Source organism: Natator depressus, chromosome 3, assembly GCF_965152275.1.
Source record: "Natator depressus isolate rNatDep1 chromosome 3, rNatDep2.hap1, whole genome shotgun sequence".
Lineage (NCBI taxonomy): Eukaryota > Metazoa > Chordata > Testudines > Cheloniidae > Natator > Natator depressus.
The window spans coordinates 83,608,548-83,633,022 of record NC_134236.1 but is presented as its reverse complement, the minus strand read 5'-3'; the positions used below and the strand labels follow the sequence as shown (position 1 = coordinate 83,633,022).

The window sequence follows — 24,475 nt, the reverse complement described above, 5'->3', positions numbered from 1 at the left end:
GACAAACAATTAAAACAAGGGGAGCTGCGTCTCCGAATCTTAGGAGACATTCAGCAACAACTGCATATCCTTTTGTTTACTTTAAATAATTTAACGCTGAACGCAGATCAGCAGACCCCCGCGGATCGGCATTTTCACAAATGGAAAGACCGCGTGTCTATTACCGTCAGCTGCCCGATCCGCAATGGTTGGGCCCAGTGCCTTTAATCACTTGGGGTCGGGGATACGCTGCTGTGTTTCTTCCTGCAGGACCGTTGTGGGTTCCAGCCCGGTGTGTGCGACCGGCACTGAAACAGCATGGCGTGGCACCAGGGGCTGTCGAACCCCATACCGGATTTTCAGCTGACCTTGGAGGAGACCGCGGTGCCTCCCGGGTCGACAACGGCGGGACGGAAACAGAAGAGACGTAGCATCCCAAGCCAGCCCGTGACATGGGGAGCAGTAAAAGCATTGGTCGCCGCGGCTCAACGAAGACTGGCAGCAAACCAACAGCCAGAGACTCTTGAGACTTTGTTTGTGGCAATTCTCGCCCAAATTACTGCTAATTCTGTACTGATTGTATGCCTTTTGTGCCTGCTATTTCCTGGAGGGGTTGATTCGGGAGCGCTTTCTCCGTTACGGGCCCGAATGACATATAACCTATGGGAAAGATTGGCTTCAATAGCAAATGTTACCCACTTTTGTTTATTTGATTTTGTAGCAGCTGAAGAATTGTTAGGTACGTGCCTTATTCCAGTATGTCATCACCCTGAGGAAATTGGGAATGAGATGATGCTCGCCGCTTACTCGAACCTCTCTTCCCAGTACTCTAGCATGGCTAATCGGGGCCAGGCTAATCACACTTTACCTTCTTAAGCTTATTTTTTGCTGCTGCTGTGTACAATGTATTCCTTTTTGTTAAGGCTTTGTCGAGACCCACCCTGGCAGGCTCCACGAGTTATGACCTTGTCTGTCCGGGAGTTAATTGGCTTGCAAATGCAAATTGATGGCTACCATGAGATGGCCGAGCACAAATAAACAAAAAAGGAGGGGATGTAGGATTCATAAAGGTTTATGCGCTTGGCAACATTCAGGGCACACCCGGAGTGTTGTGTAGGAGTAGTGCACACACTGCTCCATCCAAGGGCATCAACCTTGGAATCTCGCCAAGATGACATGAATCGTGGGAAGCCTCTCAGGACTGGGCTCAAGGCCCGAGAGCAAGGAATGCGGTAGATAGAAATTGGTAAATAAGAATGTTAAACAAAGCTAATGTATTCCTTTTATCTGTTGGAGAATGTAATGCGCGGGGGGAGAGAGAGAATAAAGGGGAAGGTGGAAAGCTGACAGGGAGAAGCCTGTTAGCAGAGACCAGCCTGCTTGCTTGCTAAAAGCTGTGTTCTGTCTTGTCATTGAACTGCCACAAGTAGGTCTTCAAAGAAGAATATTCAACATTATTAAATGATCATAGACAATTTTCTGGACATGGTCATTACTTTCTATTTAAATATGAAAAATGTAAGTGACCTCTTTCCTCTCTCAGTACCCAAGCCACTCTTACTAAGGGTAAAGGAAGAAATTAAAATATAGCAGGACCTTGCTAGTTCACGCTAATGCCTGGGAGACACCTGGCCAATTACTTGAAACTTGTGAAAAAATAAGGCCCTGATCCTCCACTTAGCTGCCTGTGAGCAGACCCTTCCACCAGCATGGAGCCCCAATGGCTTCATTGGGGTTCTGTGCGGGCTCTGGGGTCAGCCCCCATGGAGCTCTGTCCTGGATTGGTGAGCAAACAATTGTGCACTAAAAGTGATAACAGAGGTGATAGCAGTCTATTTGACTTGATTTTTTAAAATGGATGTTGCAACATTTATTGAGTATTTGAATGATTGTAAAGGCACCCAATGAGTCTTGGCTGGACATGATCATAGCAAATTTTATAGAAGTAGTCATCTCAGTAATATATTACCTCTGTTGTCAAGTCTTTGCCAAAAAATGCAGAGAAACTGCCATTTTTGTGTGTGCAAATTATGTATGTGACTGAACTAAATGTGAGATTCTACTATAGCTGACAATGTTATCTAAAATAAGATGGTCTTACTTGTTACCTGATGGAAGACAGGATTAATTTACAAAAATGGCCAAACAACATTATAATACATGTGTAACTGAAACACTTAGTTCTCACCTTATGATCATAAAATGTATCAATAAGAGTAATGAAGCGGCGAGCTTGGGTCCTTTTTGCTATGGTAAATAGTGGTATGTTACGAACAAAGACTGTGTCAAAATTCTTAGATATTTCCAAATAGTCGCTAGCTCCAACTGGCTGAAATTAAAAAAAAAAAAAAAAAAAAAGTGATCACTGGAACGCCCACTACAGAGAGAATGATACATTAACCCTACATTTCAAAATACTACAATTACAGCATGGTGGATGAAAACTCCTCCAAAATATTTCTTATTTTCCTCCTTTATATCGTTTGTCTCAGAGAAGCTTCGGTTTCAACGTCTTCCATTTCTGATTGCGCATTCCTATTGTTGATGTCTCAACCTAACAGTGCTTGATTGTTCAGAATTTGGCTCATTTGAAAACTTTTCATCTGCTTTTTGACAACACATTATGACCCCTATGACAATCTTAAACACAACAACAGCAATAAGCCAAAATCTGCAGAGGAATAGACTGAACATATTGTCTAGCTACAAAATCAACCCAAATTATGAATAATTTGGACTGCTATTAGAAATATCCATTATTGATGCTTTTCAGTAGCAAAATCTGCAGTCAAAACACAAATCCATAGTTCAGATACTAAATCTTAATTAGAAATGTATTTGGCACAACTAAGAGCAATTGTCTCACTTTCCAGATTCTGAAAGTCAAGGGAAGCGGACAAAAACCTTTAGTTATAGCAACATTTCTGGCAAAACTATATCTAAAAGAGATGTCAAGATATTACATACAGTTCAAAACTTGATCTACCATTAATACTGAATTAAAAGCTTTAATGAAAAGGTTAAATGTTCATTTAAAGCTCTGAAATCATTAACAGAAGATACACACTGAGATAAATGTCACATGCAAGAACACACAAGCAAATCTGTTTAAAATGATTTTCTGCACTATTTATACATCAAGACCTAAGCTGTTTGCAGTGTTTTTGTAGCCATGTTGGTCCCAGGATATGAGAGACACAAGTTGAGTGAGGTAATATCTTTCATTGGACCACCTTCTGTTGGTGGAAGGGACAAGCTTTCAAGCTTCACAGAGCTCTTCCTCTTCCTGTGAGAGATTGTCCCTTCCACCCACACAAGGTGATCCAATAAACAATAATTACCTCATCCATCTTGTCACTCTCAAGACCTAAGTTCACAGGTCTACATTTTTCCTGCAGTAGTCAATGATGTCCCCAATACAGTTAACCCCTATATTACTGCAGGGAATATTTTATATTGAGATATTCATATGTAACTGTGCTTAGAAGAAAAAGGATCGCACACTGATTTACAACTTATGGGCCAAATCCTATTTGCCTTACTCATAAAGAGGTAGTTCAGTGCCTTGACTGGAACATGCAGGATTTTTCTCTATCAACACAGAAATCCCTTCATCCATTAATGAAATGTATCTACTTCTACAATTAAATATGGTGACAGTGCATAGCAACACCTTTAAACAACAGCTTAGAACAGGAAGTAAAAAAATGTTATCCAACTGAGAGTACCAGGGGAAGTTTTTTGCAGGTCAAATGCAATTACCCAACTGGAATTTCACCTGGACCTCAGGGCTCACATCTCTCCTCTTAAAAGAAATTGTAGGAGATCTTTAATTACTAGAAGTGACCAGGACCTTGGTTTCAAGTCTCTCTCCCTCCAAAGCATCAGTCAAATGGAAGAGAGCCACAAGAATTAAGATCTTGTAGAGAAGAGGTTGTCTATATAAGATACACAAACAAGGGAGAGTGAAGTTCTGAAAGACATTCCAGAAAAATCTTCTCAAGAAATAGCAAAACTGAGGCAACCAGTTTCCAGCTCCTTCAGCAGAGGAAGGCATGGATGCTCCTAAAACTTCTCTAATATCTCAAGGGTTCCCATGGATCCCTTCCCCTCCCATTCATAACCATGCAACATTCCTATGGCAACTACAGCAATTACCTACATCATGGAAAAGTAATATTAAAGTATATAAGTATTTTAGCTGTCTTTAGGGTGTTATATATTGGGTAGTCACTCAACAATTAAGCACAGAGTTTATTTTTCACTTCATTTCACCTCTCCATTCCACGAGTGATGTATCTCGCAGCTGGAATGTGGACCAAGAACAGCTGCATCATCTGGATCAGATAAGCAGGAAAAGTTTAAGGTAGTTGTGGAAGAATTTGTGGATGGAAATTCTGCAGAAGATATCAAGCTGAAACAATCCAATTTAACACCAGATTAATCTGACTGAAATACCAGCAAACTGGACAGCAGTCATATTGTATACCAGAGCAAATGATATACAGTGTGTACCATGATGCATCCAAGGATTAGTGAGTTGGCCATAACCAAATGATTCAGCTAGTGATAACTCCTATTCCAGGTCTCCTGGAATACACAGAGAAGACTAAATACTTCTGCATTCCAGAATGCATGTAAGGGACACTGGGAAGTGTCCTGATGGTATTTGAGAAGAAGAATAAGCACATATCTATAATTCCGAAGAAACACATAAGTGAATAACCACTCAGGTCCATTCTAGCACATGACCAGACTAAGCATTCTTCTACTGCAGCTCCAAGTTCTAAGGCATTAGTAACCCATACAGGGTAGTTTTGCACTCTACTTCTCAAGTAGTGACTTGGGCTGCCCTGACTCATTTTAGGGACAGTCCTTTCAAGGATGGAGGCAAATCTCCCAAACTAAAAGCCAATTAATAAAAGAAAAGAAAAAAGTACAAAATATTACAGAACTCCAAACCAAACACCCATCCACCATGGTGGATTGATTTAAATCAAAGTGATTTAAATGAGCAAGCAGACACCCTTGTTTTAAATAATCTATTTTAATCTTGTTTTGCATTTGTATTTCTTATTTTCCTAAAGAAAAGTTGATTCTCACTGTTCGGTAAAAATTGTTATATCTTTTTGTTAACCAGGAGGACACACTATATCCATACACTTTAAGAAATTTAATAATTTAAGAAATTATATAGCTTAACATACAATTATTCAGATTCTGATTTTTTAAAAATTATGTTAGAAGATAGTGAATGACTTTTTTAATAGATGATAATTTTTTACTTGTGATTTGTGTCATCTTGCATTTGGATGGAAATTGGAATTCAATTAAAACTGCACAAAGCAGCATTTAAAATTGCTTTTTACTTGTTAAATAAAACTACTTTAAACATGATGGATACTTTTTTCTTATGTAAGTTTAGCAAAACATGTTTTGCATTTAAAAATTAACTGATTTTAGATTGGACATTAGGAAAAACTTCCAGTCAGAGTGGTTAAGCACTGGAATAAATTGCCCAGGGAGGCTGGGGACTTTTAAGAGCAGGTTGGACAAACACCTGTCAGGGATGGTCTAGATCAGTGCTTCCCAAGCTATCTGATGTGGGGGACCAGCAATTTTTTTTTCCAATGTGCGCGCAGACTGGCAGCCGATGGCTCGTGGACCGGCACCAGTCTGCAGACCACCACTTTGAGTAGCACTGGTCTAGATAATACTTAGTCCTGCCTTGAGTGCAGGGGACTGGACTAGATGACCTCTCGAGGTTCCTTCCAGTCCTATGATTCTATGATTTATTAAATAAAGGAAGTGGTTAGTGAATTGAACTAATTGTTTCTGGTCACCATGTCCTTCAAGATTTTAGAACTGGTAGATCTCATCCTCACACACCTCATTTTTATTCATATATTACAAGAGGAAAACAAGCTTTCCTGCTTTTCAACACCCAGTTGGTTTCTTAACTTTGAATGAACTAGTAATGGAATTTAACTCGTTGAATAAACTGAAATTAAGAAAATATTCTCTCTGAACCTGCTACTGCTTTCAAAAGTTAGTTTAGCACATCAACAAATTTTGCTTCCAGGTGCTTAGTGAGCGACTTCCACCATGCTTGACTTGCTTTAGCAATTTGGCAGAAAATGTTCTGCTTGTATATTTTTAATGTAAATTATTGTAATGGATTATACTAAGTTTGTGCTTTAACATAGGTTGTCATAATCTCACAATTAATTTTAAATAGTTTTTTTAAAAAAGAAAAATGTATTTTAAATCAGATTTTTTTAATTTAAATTTTTTTTATAATCATAAATTTTCATCCATCCTGCCACCATCCACTTAGATGTATATCTTCTGACAATAAAAATTACAATTAATTAACCCAGTGGACTCCCACTCATGGAGACTAAAAAGTGCGATAATGCAAATTATACTTTAATAGAAACTGAAATAGTTGTAGAACAGACAAAAATAAAGCTAATGTGTTTCAAATCTGTAAAGAGCAACAAGGTTTTTTATAAACTATGGTTAGTTTTTATGTATATCAAGATCTAATATATACACACTCAATTTATAGAGAGCTAAAATATACCTCCTAACAAGTGTAAAAGAAGACCTTGAGGTACTTCAGCAATGCAAAAGGTGGGCAATTTAAACAAAGAGATATCCCAAACCAAATAAAGCTATTGCTAGATGAGTTTGAGCACTCCTCAAGCTTGGAAATAGGTTCTATACTATTGATAAGCCAAACCCATATTCTTGTTTAGAAGCCAAATCTACGCAATAATGCTTGGTAAATATGTGCAGATAGCACCACGGGAACTGCTATGCAAATCTGAACAGAGAGACCTAGCGATCATATCTGTTCTATTCTGACTGGAATGATCTTTGACATCACTGCCAAGCTGCACACCTGCCTACCTGTAACTGAGATGTAGACAGTAATATCTCTTGGCAACAGGAAAAACTAATCACACTAGTGTCATATGAAAGACAGACCTAGGCGGGCTTTCTAAGAGCGATAGTTCTCTTCACGTAAGAACTCTATGACTTTTTCTTTTCCAAGTTTGTGTAGAAGGGCCTGGGCCTAGCAAACAAGCACAATGGATTTTAATCCTAGTTCTAACAGTGGCTTGTTTTGTTATCTTGGATGAATCACTTAATGACTTTGAGCCTTACTTTCCCCATCTGTAAACTAGGCATAAGAAAAATTACCCAATTTATAAATGCTTTTATGGTACTTTAAAGCTTATCTTTGCACTCCCCAATGTACTGCTGCTCTGGGTAGGCAGCTCCCTCTCTGCTGTGTTTAAGCACTTTGAATTTACATTAGGTAATATCAGAAGAGACCAAAAATGCAGCTGAGGGTTAACGTGACAGGGCATCCTGATGATACCCCCTTCCCCATTCTCATGTCCCTGCTACATGGGCAGCATGAAGGGTGCATGGCATTAGCACCCCTACATTGGTGCTATCCCACTGAAGGATCTCTGGGCCAGTTAATCAAGCTTTATGGCCAGATTACACCTGCACTGCAGCAAAAAGCAGTTGCATTGTACTGGAGGTTCTGGCTTTTTTAACTGCAGTAATATTCAGAGGCTCCAGTCAGGATTAGGGACCCATTGTGTTAGTCATCGTACAAACACAAGAAAACACGGTTCCAGCCCTTCAGAGCACCTCAAAAGCTTTCCCCCCTCCCATATTGCCAGCTGGTCCTTATCCAGCTGCCGCTCTCTGGCAGGCACTGTGATAGTGTTGGACACACCTGCTGAAAAAATATAAATCTGGATGTGGCCAGCATATCACTGGCAATGGAGCTCATGCATCATCACAGACAGTTACGCTTCCTTCTGTCATGATTCATGATGGAAAAACTAGGTCTGGCAAAAACAACTTCTTTTCTTCTTTCAAAATATGATAGCACGTACAAGTATAAACTAGTAAATATTACAGAAACCCAAGTACTACTTGCTACTAAGGAGGCAGTGTTGCCTCATAGAAGGAGACCTGAGTTCTATTTCTGGCTCTGCTATTGGCCTGCTACGTGACCTGGGGCAAATCACTTCACCTCTCTGTGCCTTAGGTTCCCACCTGTTAACTTTGTAATGCACTTTGGGCCAGATTTTGAAAGGTATTTAGGTGCCTAAAGATGCAGGTAGGTGGCTAGTGGGATTTCTAAAAGTGCATATTCAAATTCCACTAGTGCCTACCTTTATTGTTAGGCACCTAAACGCCTTTCAAAATTTGAGATCTATAGATGAAAAGTTTTATAAAAGAGCTGGGTATTATTTTTATAAAGCAAAAATATATTCAACTTAAAAAGTCTGGTTAAACCTGAGATCCTGCTGGGATAATACTGAGCCCTCTGCAATACATCTCCTTTGAAGTTTTGCACATTCTGAAAGGCTCCTGATCACTCAACACAGATTAGGTTCTGACTACCATTAATCTATGTCTGCAAGATTGGTGGCAACTGATAGAGAAATGGCGGTTTTCTAAACTTTACAATTCTGACAGGCTGTATTTTATTTTATTTCATTTCATAAGCCTTAATATAATGGATTTTTCAAGCCATAATTAGTATTCTGAATTCACATATCCTGTCCCAGGAATACCAGAAGTTGGCTGATTTATTGAGTACTGAATGGCACTTTAGTTAGTAACATCTCTGAGTATATTACTCCATCTTTTAAATTTCAGTTAGGATTACCTCATACCAGTCCGTCACAAGGTAATGATGGTATTCCTCATCCCCCTACCTGAGCAATTAAAAAGTTCAACACTCTTGGATGTATCTGGTTATCTGAATACTTTTCCAAATGGGAACTATTAAAATCTACTTTTTGATTGGGTGTGCATTCTTTGGTATTGTCTGAATACCTTTTGTTTTTGTAAAATTCTGATCAAGACTCAAAGAACTTTAAAACAATCAGGAATCTGCAGGACACATTTGTCATTTTAAATTAGCAGTCAGCCATCTCATATGCTGAGCAGACTTTCTGTAATAAACTTTCACAGATAAGGATCTGATTTGCTGTTGATCTCATTGCTCCTGTGTAAAACATGCAGGTGAGGTAAAATCATTGTAGATTTCTGTAATTAACTCTGATGCCAGGCCTCAAGATTTTATCAACAACACACTAATGCAAAATGCATTAGCACTAACATGGGCTACCTCCTGACCAAGAGGCTAGTCCACTTCAGTTTGCCTGACTGCGCTGTCAACTTTATACTTTTTTGTTTCTCTGTCTAGTTAATGCATGTTCTGCTATCATCATGTCTGTTCAAGTAGGAGGTTTATTATTTAGTGTTCTCTGTAGACTGTACTGTTCTCAGAGTTACTCTTCTATTTCCATTATATATTCCTGGTAGTGATACATGGATAGCTAGCTCTTCATTTAACAAGAGTATAAAACATCCTGCTCAGCAATGACAACACAGTATGTCCTATAGAAACTAGTTTTTCGTAGATAAAAGATGCCTTACATAAGTTAGGATGAAATGTCCTTTTCTAAACGAAGGGAAAATATTATATTGATTGATGCTGAACTAGATTATAGGTCCAGACTTAATGAAATACGTAAGACTAGTGATTGATAATTAAGAATACTGAGTGCTGAAAATCATGTACACAACAATACAATTTAGAATACATACATTTACTAAAAGTCAAAAACTGTTCAAAACCTAGAAGCTTGTGAATTTACATACTGAACAACATAAATATATAAAGCTCTTTCTACAGATTCCAGGGAAATCATTCTTCTGTAAGCAGTTTGGCTGATGATGCACAGAATCAAGACAATACCCTTACGATTATGATTCAAGAGAGAAATAATAGAACTTGGGGCATGACCTGTGATTCAGTTACATGTCTGAGGTTGAAGATGAAGAACACAGATAGCTAAAACACTCTGATACCATGGTGAGGAGTATGGTATAAAAAATGTAAAACTCAAGGCATGGTTGACAATGTAAGTGTACTGGACAGCTTTGTGAATTTAAAGGTAAAAGACAGTGATTACATTTTACCTATGGTTACATTCTGAAGATTTACTCTAAGAAATTTTTGTATTGACCTACTGACATGAGCTATATGGTCTGACTGTTCTTTAAAAGGTCCACTGTGGGGTTTCTTGCACCTTCCACTGAAGCCTCTGATATTGACTACTTCCGGAGACAATACACTGAACTAGACAGACCAATGATCTGACCTGGTATGGTGGTTCCTATGTTAATTACACACAAAAAACCTGGGTTCAAATAACATTATTAAGGTTGCAAAGTTAAGCTCTCAAAAGCTAGGAAATGCCAGAATTAAGGTTGCCTGTACAACCTTAATTCAGCTTCCTTGTGCATATGCATTATGATAAAGTCTTTAATTACATGATCACATACTGTTTTTTCAATAGGACCCCAACCTCTCTCAGGAGACTGTGTGAAGGTTGGATCTCTGGAATTCAAGCAAGAAGTGTGGGTAGCTGAAATAGTGGATGATAATTTGTCTGGAGTTCATTGTGGCTAATAACTGTGTAATCAATGTCAGGAAAGGGGTCTTATAAATTCAGTCTGTAGAAATTCCCTTTAAAGATATGGCCCAGGTTATACACATGGTTTGTATGCAATTGGTTTGCAGTGAAAGAGTTGTCGTGCTCCAAGGAGCAGAAACCATTATAATAGCTACATGCTGTGGTAGCTTTCCAGCAAGGGAAAAGATGAGGAGTGGCTGAAACCTTTTTGAGACTTGGGGAGCAGGAAGCGGAGAAGAGTCTCTAGGCGGAATCTGAGATGCTTAAGTGCTTGTGGATCTGAAACAAGAATTGATCCCTGTTTGTTTACTTATCGTTTGACAAGTGAAGCAGCGAACAGTGAAAAAGGGAACCACGGTTGCAAAGTGTGAACCAGTAGATCTGGTAAATGCTGGTACAAAGTAAAAGTACAAGGGAGAAAAGGGTGAAGGTGAGCTCTCAGAGTTTCTATCGGACCTGTTCCAGGGCAGTGTTATACACTTAAATGAGGAACAACAGGGTGTCTAAATGACTTTCTGGTTAGGATTCAGCTGTTCTCTGAATCCAGCAAAGAACTAGGTTGTTCTGTACTGGTCCAGCACATGGTTGGTACTGGGGGGAAACCAACCCATTAAAGCACCCCCTCCCTGTTTAACAGTAGCAAAGAGGGACAAGGCATTATAGGCCATTGCGGAAATGTATGGGGAAGGCATAAATAATCAACCTGCAACCAGTCCTTGGGCCCTTGTGTTGGTTAAGAAAAAGGATAGCAGCACCAGATTTTGTGAAAATGAAATGAAGTAACTTTAAAAGATTCTTATCCATTAGCACAAATAGATGATATCCTAGCAGGTTCAATTTGGTTTTCCATAACGGATCTTCAAAGTGAGTATTGGCAAGTGAAATTGAATCCAAAAACTAAGGAAAAAACTGCTTTTCATAGCAGGTCAAGATATATGGGAGTTTATAGTGATGGCTTTTGGCTTGTGCACTGCATCAAGTATATTTGAGAGGCTAATGGAGAGGGTATTACATGGCATCCCCTCTCAGCCTGTCTGCTATACTTAGATGATATCCAGGTGTGCACTAAAACATTCACAAATGGTCTGTGATAAGCTGAAGGTGGCCAATTTGAAACTGAATCCAAAGAAATTTGAGTTGTTTCTGGGTACAGAATGAGTGAGCAGGGAATTTCCAGTGTCAAAAGCCAGACACTCACACAAGTGCAGAGTTTCTAGAGCTCTGCTCTTATGGTTTATTTGTGGATTTGACAATATTGCAAAACCACTGTATATGTTGGGTGAGAAAAGGAAACCAACTGTTTTAATTGTAGTCCCAGAGGGGTAACATGTACTAAAAATGTTGGGGTATATAGGATAGTCAAATCCTGATAGAAGGGATCAGATTGAACAACGGTTGTGTTTTCAAAGACAGGAATAGGGGAAATCACTTAATTTCCAATTGAGGTAAACTGCTTAGGAGTAAAACAGAAGTTTGGATCTGTGACCTGACACTCCAAGGAACCAAAAAGGAACCTTTCCTGGTTGGTTACTATGCAAAATTGGCTATTTCCAGCATTGGTCACCCTCTCTGTAGGAGTCTTCCATCTGGTCAGTTGGACCATACACCCTAACGATGATTGATTCTGGAGCTCTCCCTGCAGTCGACAGAAGATAGCGTTTGCCTCAAATACATTACATCTGCAGATATACTGAGGCCCCTTTTTAGAGCAATAGGCCATCTGTGGAACTTTCCATTTTGGGGTTAGAGTGTGATAGACTACCAAGGTACGCACATTGACATGTTCCTTGTAGATGCCATCTTCAAGGTGACCTATAATCACCTGACCCAAAGTTGAATATATACAATTGTAACTTGAGGATTAACAGGTTCTTGCCCCAAGATCAGGTCCAGTTAGATTATTGTAAAATTATCATATAATTTGGGAACCCAAATGTGCACAGGTGCAACATTCACACTATAGGAATTCATATATATATATATATATATATATATATATATATATATATATACACACACACACACACACACACACACAAATAAATGATTTATTAATAATTTAGCAAAGTTATACACACACACAAACTCAACAAGGCAGATAGAGATAATACAGAAAGTACATTTAGATGGCCATACTTACACCCTGGAATGTTAACCATTATCTCTCTCATCACGGTCACCATCCTCATCTTCCCCAGTGGCCATCATTCTGGCCCCTCCCAAGGTCTACATCTCTCTACTTGCTGCCCCTGGGAGGTTACTTTTATAATAGGTTATGCTGATGTTACCATGTCCAATGCATATTCAATAAAGGTCCTTATTTGTATTTCCTACCCTTAAGGTGTCAGTTTTCTATAGGTTAGTATATGTATGATGTTACACGTCAATTTGTTGCCATGGCGCCTTTGCGGTCGGACATTCTGTCCAGAACCTTCCAGATGCTGGCATCAGCTATGTTCTGTGGGTGGTTGATGTCGGTATTCTGGACAAAATTCCCCTTCTTGCATGCTACTTTCAGTTCCCTATAACTTATGAGTTACTTAAATTTATCTATGCCAAAGGTTATAGGCCTCAAGCCTCACACTATCTATTAAAGCCAAATCTTACAGGATAAAAGGCTGTAGGTTCCTTGCAGAATAACAAAGCAATGAGTATAATATAGGTAAGCTGGCCCACTGGGCTACAGGGCACTTGTTCTCTTATGTGCTTTTGAAAATTCCACCAGTGAGCTTCTTAACTTAGTACTAAGTCCCTACCTCTCTCTCTCTCTCTCTGTGTCTATTTTAAACACTTGCTTGCTGCATCTGCTTTCATATTAAAGTTAATCTATTCAAGCCAGGGACAGGGTCTTCCTATAAATATGCACATCCCCAGCACAGTGGGGCCCCAATCCTGATTGGAGCCTTTGAGAACTGCTGCACTACAAATAATAATATAATGTAAATTACAGTTTGCAGGTTACAAGGAGGCAAAACAACTTTCCAACTAAAAACATAGTGGGAACACCTTAAAAGATATGGATTGCTGTATTTTTATTTTTATTTTTTTTTACTTTGCTGTAGAATAGTATGTGATCTTGTGGTGAGAGGCCAGGACTGGTAGGAATCCTTGGTTCTCCGCCAGTATGACTTATGTTGGTCAAATCACTTAATCTTTGTTCTTCAGTTTGCCCATCAACAAAATGGGTATTATAAAAATACTTTGCTCTGATGTTGATAGGACAAGCTAATTAATATTTGAGATTCTTGGATGGAAGGAGCTATTTAACTACTTAGGATAATAATGAAAATGCAGTATATATAGCACATCAGAACAAAGTTAGATTATCAATGTAAAAATAGGGTAAGGGCATGTCTACATTAAAAACTTAAGTCAAACTATATTAGGTTGACTTACAACCATGGCAGTAGTTACTGTGGTGGTTCATGTCCACACTGCCCTCCTTTGGTCGGTGTTGTGCGTCCTGACCAGGAGCACTTCCATCAACCTAAGAGGAGCAGTGTGGGGAGCTGAGAGCCCAGACTGGCTCCTGGCTCCCTGCTCCCCACCAGCGGCTTCACCCCCTGCCCCTGCTCTCCGTTCCCTGCTCCCCGCTGGGAGCCTGCCTGCCCCCTCCCATGCTCTCAGTTCCCTGCTCCCCACTAGGGGCATGGCAGCCCCAGGGTCTCTCAACTCCATGCTCCCCATTGGGAGTGGAGCAGCGACTCAGAATCTTGCCTCCCGACTTCCCTCCGGGAGTGGGGCAGTCACCTGGGCTCCCAGCAGGGAGCTGGGAGCATCGGTGCAGCTGAGCTCCCAGCGGGGAGCTGGGAGCTTTGGTGTAGCCAGGCTCCCAGTGGGGAGTGGGGACGCCAGTCAGCACCTGGGCTCCTGGCGTAGAGCAGTGAGCTGGGACCCCAGGAGCAGCCTGGCTCCGAGTGAGGAGCTTGGGCAGCAGCCCGGCTGGGAGTGGGGAATCGGAAGCACGGGGGCAGGCCGACTCAGAGTGGGGAGCCTGGGCAACGGGCAGCAGCCCAGCTGAGAGCGGGGAGGACTTTCTTGTCTATTTCATGGCTCCAGCGAGGAGGCATGAAATAGACAAAAGAGACAGCCAACAGCGGTTGTAAGTAATGCAGTGCTCTAACTACACCGACATCACCTCCACGAGAGGCATAGGGCTTGGCACTGGGCTCAGTGTCCCATCATGCATTGCTTTCTGTCCAAGCATTCCATGGGCTTCCAGCTTTCTTTCACACCATATTTCAATGGCTCTTGTTTGTTGTCCATCCCAGCATCTTTGTGAGAAGGGATGGATCTCGCAACTGCTCTCCTATGCTCTTATAACTGTCATGAAGACGTTGTGGGTGGCAGTGCAGTTAATTGCAAAGTTCCTAACTGAAGAAGACTTCCTGTTGCCTGACATGCTGTGTGATATGGACAGGAGCAACTTTAGATTGCTTTTTGGCATTCACAGAACAGCTGCAGACGGTGGACCATTGCTTCTGGGCTCGGAAAACAAGTACTGAATGGTGGAATCATATTGTCATACAGGTTTGGGATGATGAGCAGTGGCTACAGAACTTTTGGATGCAGAAATCCACCTTTCTGGAACTGTGTGCGGAGCTTGCCCTAGCACTGCAGTGCAAGGACACCAGATTGAGAGCTGCCCTATCAGTAGAGAAACGTGTGGCGATCGCTGTGTGGAAGCTGGTGACTCCAGCTGCTACCGGTGGTCGCGAATCAATTTGGAGTCAGGAAGTCAATCGTTGGGGCTGTGTTAATGCAAGCATGCAGGGCAATTAATTGCATCCTGCTATGAAGGACCGTGACTCTGGGAAATGTGCGTGAAATAGTGGACAGCTTTGCAAAAATGGGTTTTCCTAACTGTGGAGGGGTGATAGATGGCACACATATTCCAATTTTGACATCAGACCTCCTTGCGACGGAGTACATCAATAGGAAGGTATACTTCTCCACGGTGTTGCAGGGGCTTGTGGATCATCTTCAGGAATACTGGCCTGTATAGAAAGCTACAAGTGGGGACTTTCTTTCCAGAAGTGAAGATTACAGTGGGGGATGTTGAAATGCCCATATAGATCCTAGGAGAGCTGGCATGCCTTACAGCCGTGGCTCATGAAACCTTATATGGGAAACCTGGACAGCAGTGAGGAGAGGTCAACAACAGACTGACTACGTGCCGGATGACAGTAGAATGTGCCTTTGGCAGATTGAAGGCGCTCTGGTGATGCCTTTATGCCAGGCTAGACCTCAATGAGGATAATATACCCATGGTCATAGCTGCATGTTGTACATTGCATAATCTTTGTGAAGCTAAGGGTGAAAGATTTGCTCAGGGGTGGAGTGTTGAGGCAGACCACTTGGCTGAGGATTTTGAGCAGCCAGATACCAAGACTATCAGAGGGGCCCAGAGGGGGGCAATTCGAATCAGGGAGGCTTTGAGGCAACACTTTGAAATTGAGAACCAGTAATGTATATCTCTGTGATTGGTGCTGCAATGTTACATTACACGTAGTTTTCCTTGGAAATAATGGTGACATTTGGGGCCTTACATTCCAGTAAGCAAATGATGAAACTGCCTGTGTAGGTATTGGGAGTGCCTGCTATCTCAATTTGTAGGAAACAAATAAAGATGAGTTACCATTCAAAATCTTTGCTCTTGTTGCACAAGAAACAAGACACACACAAAGATGCTTGGTGGGAAAGGCGGAATCAGGGAAGGGCAGACTTTCAGAGCTATCTGTAGGTCCAGCTATCCTTTTGAAAGTTGTCCAGGGCATGGAGTGAAGGGGAAACCGAGAAGTCCCAGAAAGCGGAAAGGACTGTAGGTCAGAGTTTGGGACAGGGTATAGAAAAGACTTCTGAATGTGCTGCAGGGGATGGCGGGCACGCATCTGCTCAGTCTGCAGCATTATTAAGGACTTCAGCATCTGCGTTTGCTCCTCCACGACTTTAATCATCCTCTCAGTAGCATCCTTAACAAACTCCTGATTTTCTTTTCTGTCCTGCCTTTCAGCTTCCCTCCACTCCTTCTGTTCCAGGAGGTACTGCATTGCTCCAATGCAGAGAAAAGGGAACATGTTGTCTTTGCTCCTTCTTGGGCGCTTTCTCATCTGGCAGAGACACTTGGCTGGTATGTGTGGGGTGATCCTGAAGGCTACATCTGCTGAGGCAGAGGGAACAATGCACAGAAACGTAGAATCATAGAATCATAGAATATCAGGGTTGGAAGGGACCTCAGGAGGTCATCTAGTCCAACCCCCTGCTCAAAGCAGGACCAATCCCCAATTAAATCATCCCAGCCAGGGCTTTGTCAAGCCTGACCTTAAAAACTTCTAAGGAAGGAGATTCTACCACCTCCCTAGGTAACGCATTCCAGTGTTTCACCACCCTCTTAGTGAAAAATTTTTTCCTAATATCCAACCTAAACCACCCCCACTGCAACTTGAGACCATTACTCCTTGTCCTGTCATCTTCTACCACTGAGAATAGTCTAGAACCATCCTCTTTGGAACCACCTCTCAGGTAGTTGAAAGCAGCTATCAAATCCCCCCTCATTCTTCTCTTCTGCAGACTAAACAATCCCAGTTCCCTCAGCCTCTCCTCATAAGTCATGTGTTCCAGACCCCTAATCATTTTTGTTGCCCTTCGCTGGACTCTCTCCAATTTATCCACATCCTTCTTGTAGTGCGGGGCCCAAAACTGGACACAGTACTCCAGATGAGGCCTCACCAATGTCGAATAGAGGGGAACGATCACGTCCCTCGATCTGCTCGCTATGCCCCTACTTATACATCCCAAAATGCCATTGGCCTTCTTGGCAACAAGGGCACACTGCTGACTCATATCCAGCTTCTCGTCCACTGTAACCCCTAGGTCCTTTTCCGCAGAACTGCTGCCTAGCCATTCGGTCCCTAGTCTGTAGCTGTGCATTGGGTTCTTCCGTCCTAAGTGCAGGACCCTGCACTTATCCTTATTGAACCTCATCAGGTTTCTTTTGGCCCAATCCTCCAATTTGTCTAGGTCCCTCTGTATCCTATCTCTGCCCTCCAACGTATCTACCACTCCTCCCAGTTTAGTATCATCCGCAAATTTGCTGAGAGTGCAATCCACACCGTCCTCCAGATCATTTATGAAGATATTGAACAAAACCGGCCCCAGGACCGACCCCTGGGGCACTCCACTAGACACCGGCTGCCAACTAGACATGGAGCCATTGATCACTACCCGTTGAGCCCGACAATCTAGCCAACTTTCTACCCACCTTATAGTACATTCATCCAGCCCATACTTCTTTAACTTGCTGACAAGAATACTGTGGGAGACCGTGTCAAAAGCTTTGCTAAAGTCAAGAAACAATACATCCACTGCTTTCCCTTCATCCACAGAATCAGTAATCTCATCATAGAAGGCGATTAGATTAGTCAGGCATGACCTTCCCTTGGTGAATCCATGCTGACTGTTCCTGATCACTTTACTCTCGTGTAAGTGCTTCAGGATTGATTCCTTGAGGACCTGCTCCATGATTTTTCCGGGGACTGAGGTGAGGCTGACTGGCCTGTAGTTCCCAGGATCCTCCTTCTTCCCTTTTTTAAAGATTGGCACTACATTAGCCTTTTTCCAGTCATCCGGGACTTCCCCCGTTCGCCACGAGTTTTCAAAGATAATGGCCAATGGCTCTGCAATCACAGCCGCCAATTCCTTTAGCACTCTCGGGTGCAACTCGTCCGGCCCCATGGACTTGTGCACGTCCAGCTTTTCTAAATAGTCCCTAACCACCTCTTTCTCCACAGAGGGCTGGCCATCTACTCCCCATGTTGCGATGCCCAGCGCAGCAGTCTGGGAGCTGTCCCTGTTAGTGAAGACAGAGGCAAAAAAAGCATTGAGCACATTAGCTTTTTCCACATCCTCTGTCACTAGGTTGCCTCCCTCATTCAGTAAGGGGCCCACACTTTCCTTGGTTTTCTTCTTGTTGCTAACATACCTGAAGAAACCCTTCTTGTTACTCTTGACATCTCTTGCTAGCTGCAGCTCCAGGTGCGATTTGGCCCTCCTGATTTCATTCCTACATGCCCGAGCAATATTTTTATACTCTTCCCTGATCATATGTCCAACCTTCCACTTCTTGTAAGCGTCTTTTTTATGTTTAAGATCCGCTAGGATTTCACCATTAAGCCAAGCTGGTCGCCTGCCATATTTACTATTCTTTCGACTCATCGGGATGGTTTGTCCCTGTAACCTCAACAGGGATTCCTTGAAATACAGCCAGCTCTCCTGGACTCCTTTCCCCTTCATGTTAGTCCCTCAGGGGATCCTACCCATCCCCTCCCTGAGGGGGTCGAAGTCTGCTTTCCTGAAGTCCAGGGTCCGTATCCTGCTGCTTACCTTTCTTCCCTGTGTCAGGATCCTGAACTTGACCATCTCATGGTCACTGCCTCCCAGATTCCCATCCACTTTTGCTTCCCCCACTAATTCTTCCCTGTTTGTGAGCAGCAGGTCAAGAAAAGCTCCCCCCCAGTTGGCTCGTCTAGCACTTGCACCAGGAAATTGTCCCCTACGCTTTCCAAAAACTTCCTGGATTGTCTATGCACCGCTGTATTGCTCTCCCAGCAAATATCAGGAAAATTAAAGTCACCCATGAGAACCAGGGCGTGCGATCTAGTAGCTTCTGCGAGTTGCCGGAAGAAAGCCTCATCCACCTCATCCCCCTGATCCGGTGGTCTATAGCAGACTCCCACCACTACATCACTCTTATTACTCACACTTCTAAACTTAATCCAGAGACACTCAGGTTTTTCTGCAGTTTTGTACCGGAGCTCTGAGCAGTCATACTGCTCCCTTACATACAGTGCTACTCTCCCACCTTTTCTGCCCTGCCTGTCCTTCCTGAACAGTTTATAACCATCCATGACAGTACTCCAGTCATGTGAGTTATCCCACCAAGTCTCTGTTATTCCAATCACGTCATAATTCCCTGACATCACCAGGACCTCCAGTTCTCCCTGCTTGTTTCCAAGGCTTTGTGCATTCGTATATAAGCACTTGAGAGAACCTGCTGATCACCCCTCATTCTCAGTACGAGGCAGGAGCCCTCCCATCACAGACGTTCCTGCCTGTGCTTCCTCCCGGTATCCCGTTTTCCCACTTACCTCAGGGCTTTGGTCTCCTTCCCCCGGTGAACCTAGTTTAAAGCCCTCCTTACTAGGTTAGCCAGCCAACATGATTGTTATGTTCATGCACAGCACTGAAACATTTCAGTAAAATACACCTTTTGTAACATAACAATCACTTTCTCACTGACCCTTGGCAAGCACACATCTCGGTGAACACCCAAAGTGTGGTCAGTGTTGGCTGGGGGTGCAGGTCACTCTACATGGGGTAAGGGGCGCTCTGCAAGGGTTGCGGTGCAGCTGACTAGGGAAAAAATTCTCCCACACTTTTCCACAAGTGGGGGTCATTATAGCAGACCTCTCACTGCTAAGGGTAAGCAGGGAAGCAAAGGCACATCTACTACACACTTGTGGCTTCTGCCCTGGTCCCTATGCTGCTCACCTGTGTGCTGCTTTGGTCCCTGCCCAAGTGACTGCTGAATGGCGTGGAAAAGTTTCCTACAATGGGGGAAGGAACAAAGCAGCTCTGCCAAGGAACCTTTGGCAGAAGATTGCTGAGTACGTCCAGGAAACTTTCCTAGAGATCTCAGCATGCATCAACACCCTGTTCCGCTGTACTGATTAGCTGTACAGGGGAATGTCCAGCACACAGAAACACAGCCAGCCTTGTATATTTCTATACCCTGAACCCACCTCCACACTACACAAACCACAGCCACGTACCAGGCGTCTCCTCTCCTGCTTCTTGCTCACTGAAGAGCAACTGCTGAGACTGGTAGACACTCCAGAGTGGTGAACAGTTCCTGACTGGCTACCTGCCCCACCGGGCGACCCTGCCAGGAGCTCCACTTGGTCATCTAACTCCACCTCTTCATCAATGACTTCATCCTCAGGGTTAGGTGCTCTTTACGCCACCTCCAGGCCTGCCGAAGTATCCACGGGGCTCTTGGCAGTGGAAGTGAGGTCGCCACCAAGGATAGCGTCCAGTTCCTTATAGAACCAGCAGGTCTTAGGTGCAGCACTGGAGCGATGGTTTGCCTCCCTCGCCTTATGGTACCTGCCTCAGCTCCTTTATCTTTGCTCTGCACTGCAGCGTGTCCCAATCATAGATCTTTTCGCAGAAGGTATCAAAATTCCTACTGCTCAAGTGCAGCTGGGACTGCACAGCCTCCTCTCCCCATATACTGATCAGATCCAGCAGTTCTGCAATGGTCCAAGCTGGAGAGCGTTTGCTGTGATAATCTGCCATGGTCACCTGGAAAGGTATGATGAGACCTCTCCATGCTGAGCCAAAAGGAAATGGAATTTCAAAAATTCCCAGGGGCTTCTAAGCAGGAGGGGCAGATGGTTGTTTACCTGGCTGCAGGGCAGTGGAGTTCAAACTGCTGACCAGAACAGTCAGGATAGGCATTGTGGGACACCTCCTGGAGGCCAATTAAAGTGATAAAATCAAGCGTGGTGTCAACACTGGCACTTTGTTGACAAAAATTTTGTGCAAAAAGCCTTATGTCTCTCGTTGGGGTGGTTTTATTTTGTTGCCAAAACAGGGCATTTTTGCCGCCAAAAGTTGCATCGCAGTGTGTATGCATTCACTGTTTTGTCGACAAAAGCTGCCTTCTGTCGACAAAACTTTGTAGGGTAGACAAGGTGTTAGGTCAACATAAATTGCATTACGTCGACCTAACTATAGTGTAGACCAAGGCTAAGATGTGCTTTGGATACTTTTATGTAAGTGAATAGTGCCAGGAGAGGGCAGCATTTGCTATGCATAGGTGACAGCATCTTTGAAAGGTGCATCAGGCAATATTGAGAGCAGCTAGACTATGTTCTTGTCCTTAAGAATAAGGAGAACTTTCCTTTATCTAGAATGTATACTTCTATCTATTTAATTTATACTAGACTAAGACTGAAGAGTCACAGTTATCAATTTTAAAACGAGGTCAAATGTAAATAAAACAGAATGGAAGAAGAAGCAGAGGAAAAGAGACTTTCCATAGAGTCATGAAAAACTTCATGTGGCTTCAGTCTCATGAGATATTTTATTTACAATTTTATAATTTCCAGTTGGCAAATTTGAAAATTTTACATCTAATTAGTATCTGTGCTTTTAAAATAAACGAGGGAGAAATGTTTATTTGACCTCTCTATATATTTACATTATCATAGCTCTTTGACTGACCAAACGTGTAAGGAAGGAAAGATGTTGTTTATTAAACATTTTGTTAATTTCAAGGCATCTGGTCTAATCCATCTGAAAGTCTTCTAAAATCTGGTAATTAGTGATAATTATAGGTGCTATTTAATTGACAGGATCCTGTTCCTTAGGCTCCAGTTTAATTGCAACCTTTTTCTTAACATACTAGCTATGTGGTCTACCTCACTTTGCAAACATTTTGTGTATAATATAGCACTTTGTGTGGTATATAGCACCTGACATAACTAAACTTTGCAACACTCTTGTCATGTAGCTAAGTTTATTCTTCACATAGAGGTGTAGTGACAGAGAGAGAGATTAAGTGACCTATCCAAGGGCACAGAGAGTGGAAGAGGTGTCAATGTCACCATTAGAACTCAGGAGTTGCATCTCAGTCCTATGCTCATCACCTCTCTCAGGTACCTCTAATTAATTAAGTCTGTTTGTTTATTTGGAACAGAAGAGGATGTCGAAGCAAAGAATAGATGTTTGATAAAAACAGACAGCTATATTCTGGAACATCACCCAACATTGAGAAGTGTCTTGGTACAGAGAAAAACAAAATTATAGCATCAATTCCAAATGGTAGAAGACTATGTGCAAGTCATGGCAGTTTCTGAACTACCAGCATGAATCTTTAGTGGGTCTGAAGTACAGAAAGGTTGCTACACATCATGATTTTGTTAAAGCAAACAAAATAGGTTAAACCTCTTCCATCCTGCTTTGTTATAAATTATGTTCTTGAACGCTGTCACATGAACCAATAAACCAAATAATTAATTGTATATGTTTGTCTTATCTTTCTGCTTTCTTGATCCTATGTTAGTTGATCATAACTGAGAATTCTACCTATTTCAGGACTTGTATCATGACAGATTGAATTGTCCCTGAGTTTACCCAAGACCCAAATTTATGACGAATAGCCACGGAGAACAAGTCTGACTTTGTGCTCAGTCGGTAAATAATTACTTGTTTCTACAACTTGTGCAAGAGAGTTCATCCTCTCACACATCCTCTCCAGCATAAACCCATCAAAGAATTTTGGCACTCTGGAACATGCAAGGGCTCTAGCAGATTTGAGAAAAATCTGTAATGTATTAAATTCATTGCTGTGCTTTTGTGCCAAGGAGATGATCACATATCAGACCATATCAGCTGGCATATGCTTGTTTGGGAAAACTTCACCTGATATCTTCTGAGATGTTGCTGCAACATTACAGTGCAATCCATAAGAATTTCCAAGGACAACTGATACTCACTGATACTCTGAGTCATTTTTCCTGTCCTAAATTATGTAATGTTGTTGGATATGCTAAACCAAGGATAAATGAGAAAAAGACTTAATTAATTAATGTTCTGTATAATGCTTTGAGGACCTCAGGGGGAAGGTGCTACAGATACAAAGATGTCTACCCACACTATTTTATTTTAGGTAAGACAACATCAGAGATAGATTAGATAGAAAATTATCCATGGCAATGGTAGCTACTTTCTGTTATAAAACCATGTTTTCAGTTGCTTATAACTATACTATAAGCAAAGTTTGGCCTGAAATTTTCCATACCGGATGGCTGCCTCAGACTGATTTTTTTTGGAAAGTTTCAGCTAAAACCATTCTGCTGTTTGAGAATGAAGCTAAGAAAAAAAAAAATATCGTTCTGCCCATGTTAAATTTTTATAACTGTTTTATTGAGACGTTCTAGTGCCGCCATCGCCATGCTTTGGAACAGTGACATGACATGTGTCAGGAGAACTGCCCTAATGTTACGCACATGTCTTGAGCTGTTCTGTGAAAATCTGGGAGCTGCGTGTGGAGCTGAGAGCCCAGGCTCACAGCCCCCCACACTGCCCCTCTTAAGCTGTTGGAAGTGCTCCTGGTGAGGACACATGCCACCGACAGAAGGAGTGTAGTGTGGACATCAGCCACCAGTGGTTGTAAGTCGATCTAACATAGGTCGACTTATGTTTCTAGGGTAGACATGCCCATTAATGTAGATCAGTCCTCAGTATAGTTAGATCCATAGACGTTAAGGCCAGAAAGAACCATTAGATCATCTAGTCTGACCCCATGCATATCAAGCCATTACATTTCACACAGTTGCCCAATAATCTGTGATTGGTTAAAGCACATCCAGCCTTGATCTGAAGGCATCAAGAAATGGAGAATCCACCAACTTCCTTGGTAGTTTGTTCCAGCAGTTAAAAAGTTGTGTTTAATTTCTAATCTGAATTTGTCTTGCTTCAGCTTTCAGCTACTGTTTTTTGTTAGGTCTTTCTCTGCTGGATTGAAGAGCCCATTAGTATCTGGTCTTTTCTCCCTGTGAAGGTACTTGTACACAGTAATCAAATCAGTGCTCAATCTTCTTTTTGATAAACTAAACAGATTAAGTTTTAGATTGATTTTTAAGTCTCTCACTGTAAGGCATTTTCTCCAGTCCTCAGGTCATTTTTGTCTCTCTTTTCTACACCCTCTCCAATTTTTCAACATCCTTTTAAAAATATGTACACCAGAACTGAATGCAGTATTCCTGTGTCTATCTCACCAGTGCCATATACAGAGATAAAATAACTTCCATATTCCTACCTACTGCTTTCCGGTTTATACAGCCATGGATCACATTAGTCCTTTTTGCCACAGCATGACACTGGGATCTCTTGTTAAGTTGCTTGTC

General features: G+C 42.1%; 1 protein-coding gene across 2 annotated transcripts in view; it reads right to left on the bottom strand.

Moving 5' to 3' along the window:
• AFG1L (AFG1 like ATPase) overlaps positions 1–24,475 on the bottom strand; it is a 144,285-nt gene that overhangs the window by 10,479 nt on the left and 109,331 nt on the right. Inside the window, exon 11 of one of the 2 annotated variants that reach the window (XM_074948202.1) lies at positions 2,168–2,308. The exons of the other annotated variant lie outside the window; for it this stretch is intronic. Coding sequence (XP_074804303.1) covers positions 2,168–2,308 — 141 coding nt within the window. The remainder of the gene's footprint in view (positions 1–2,167; positions 2,309–24,475) is intronic. 2 annotated transcript variants of the gene reach the window in all.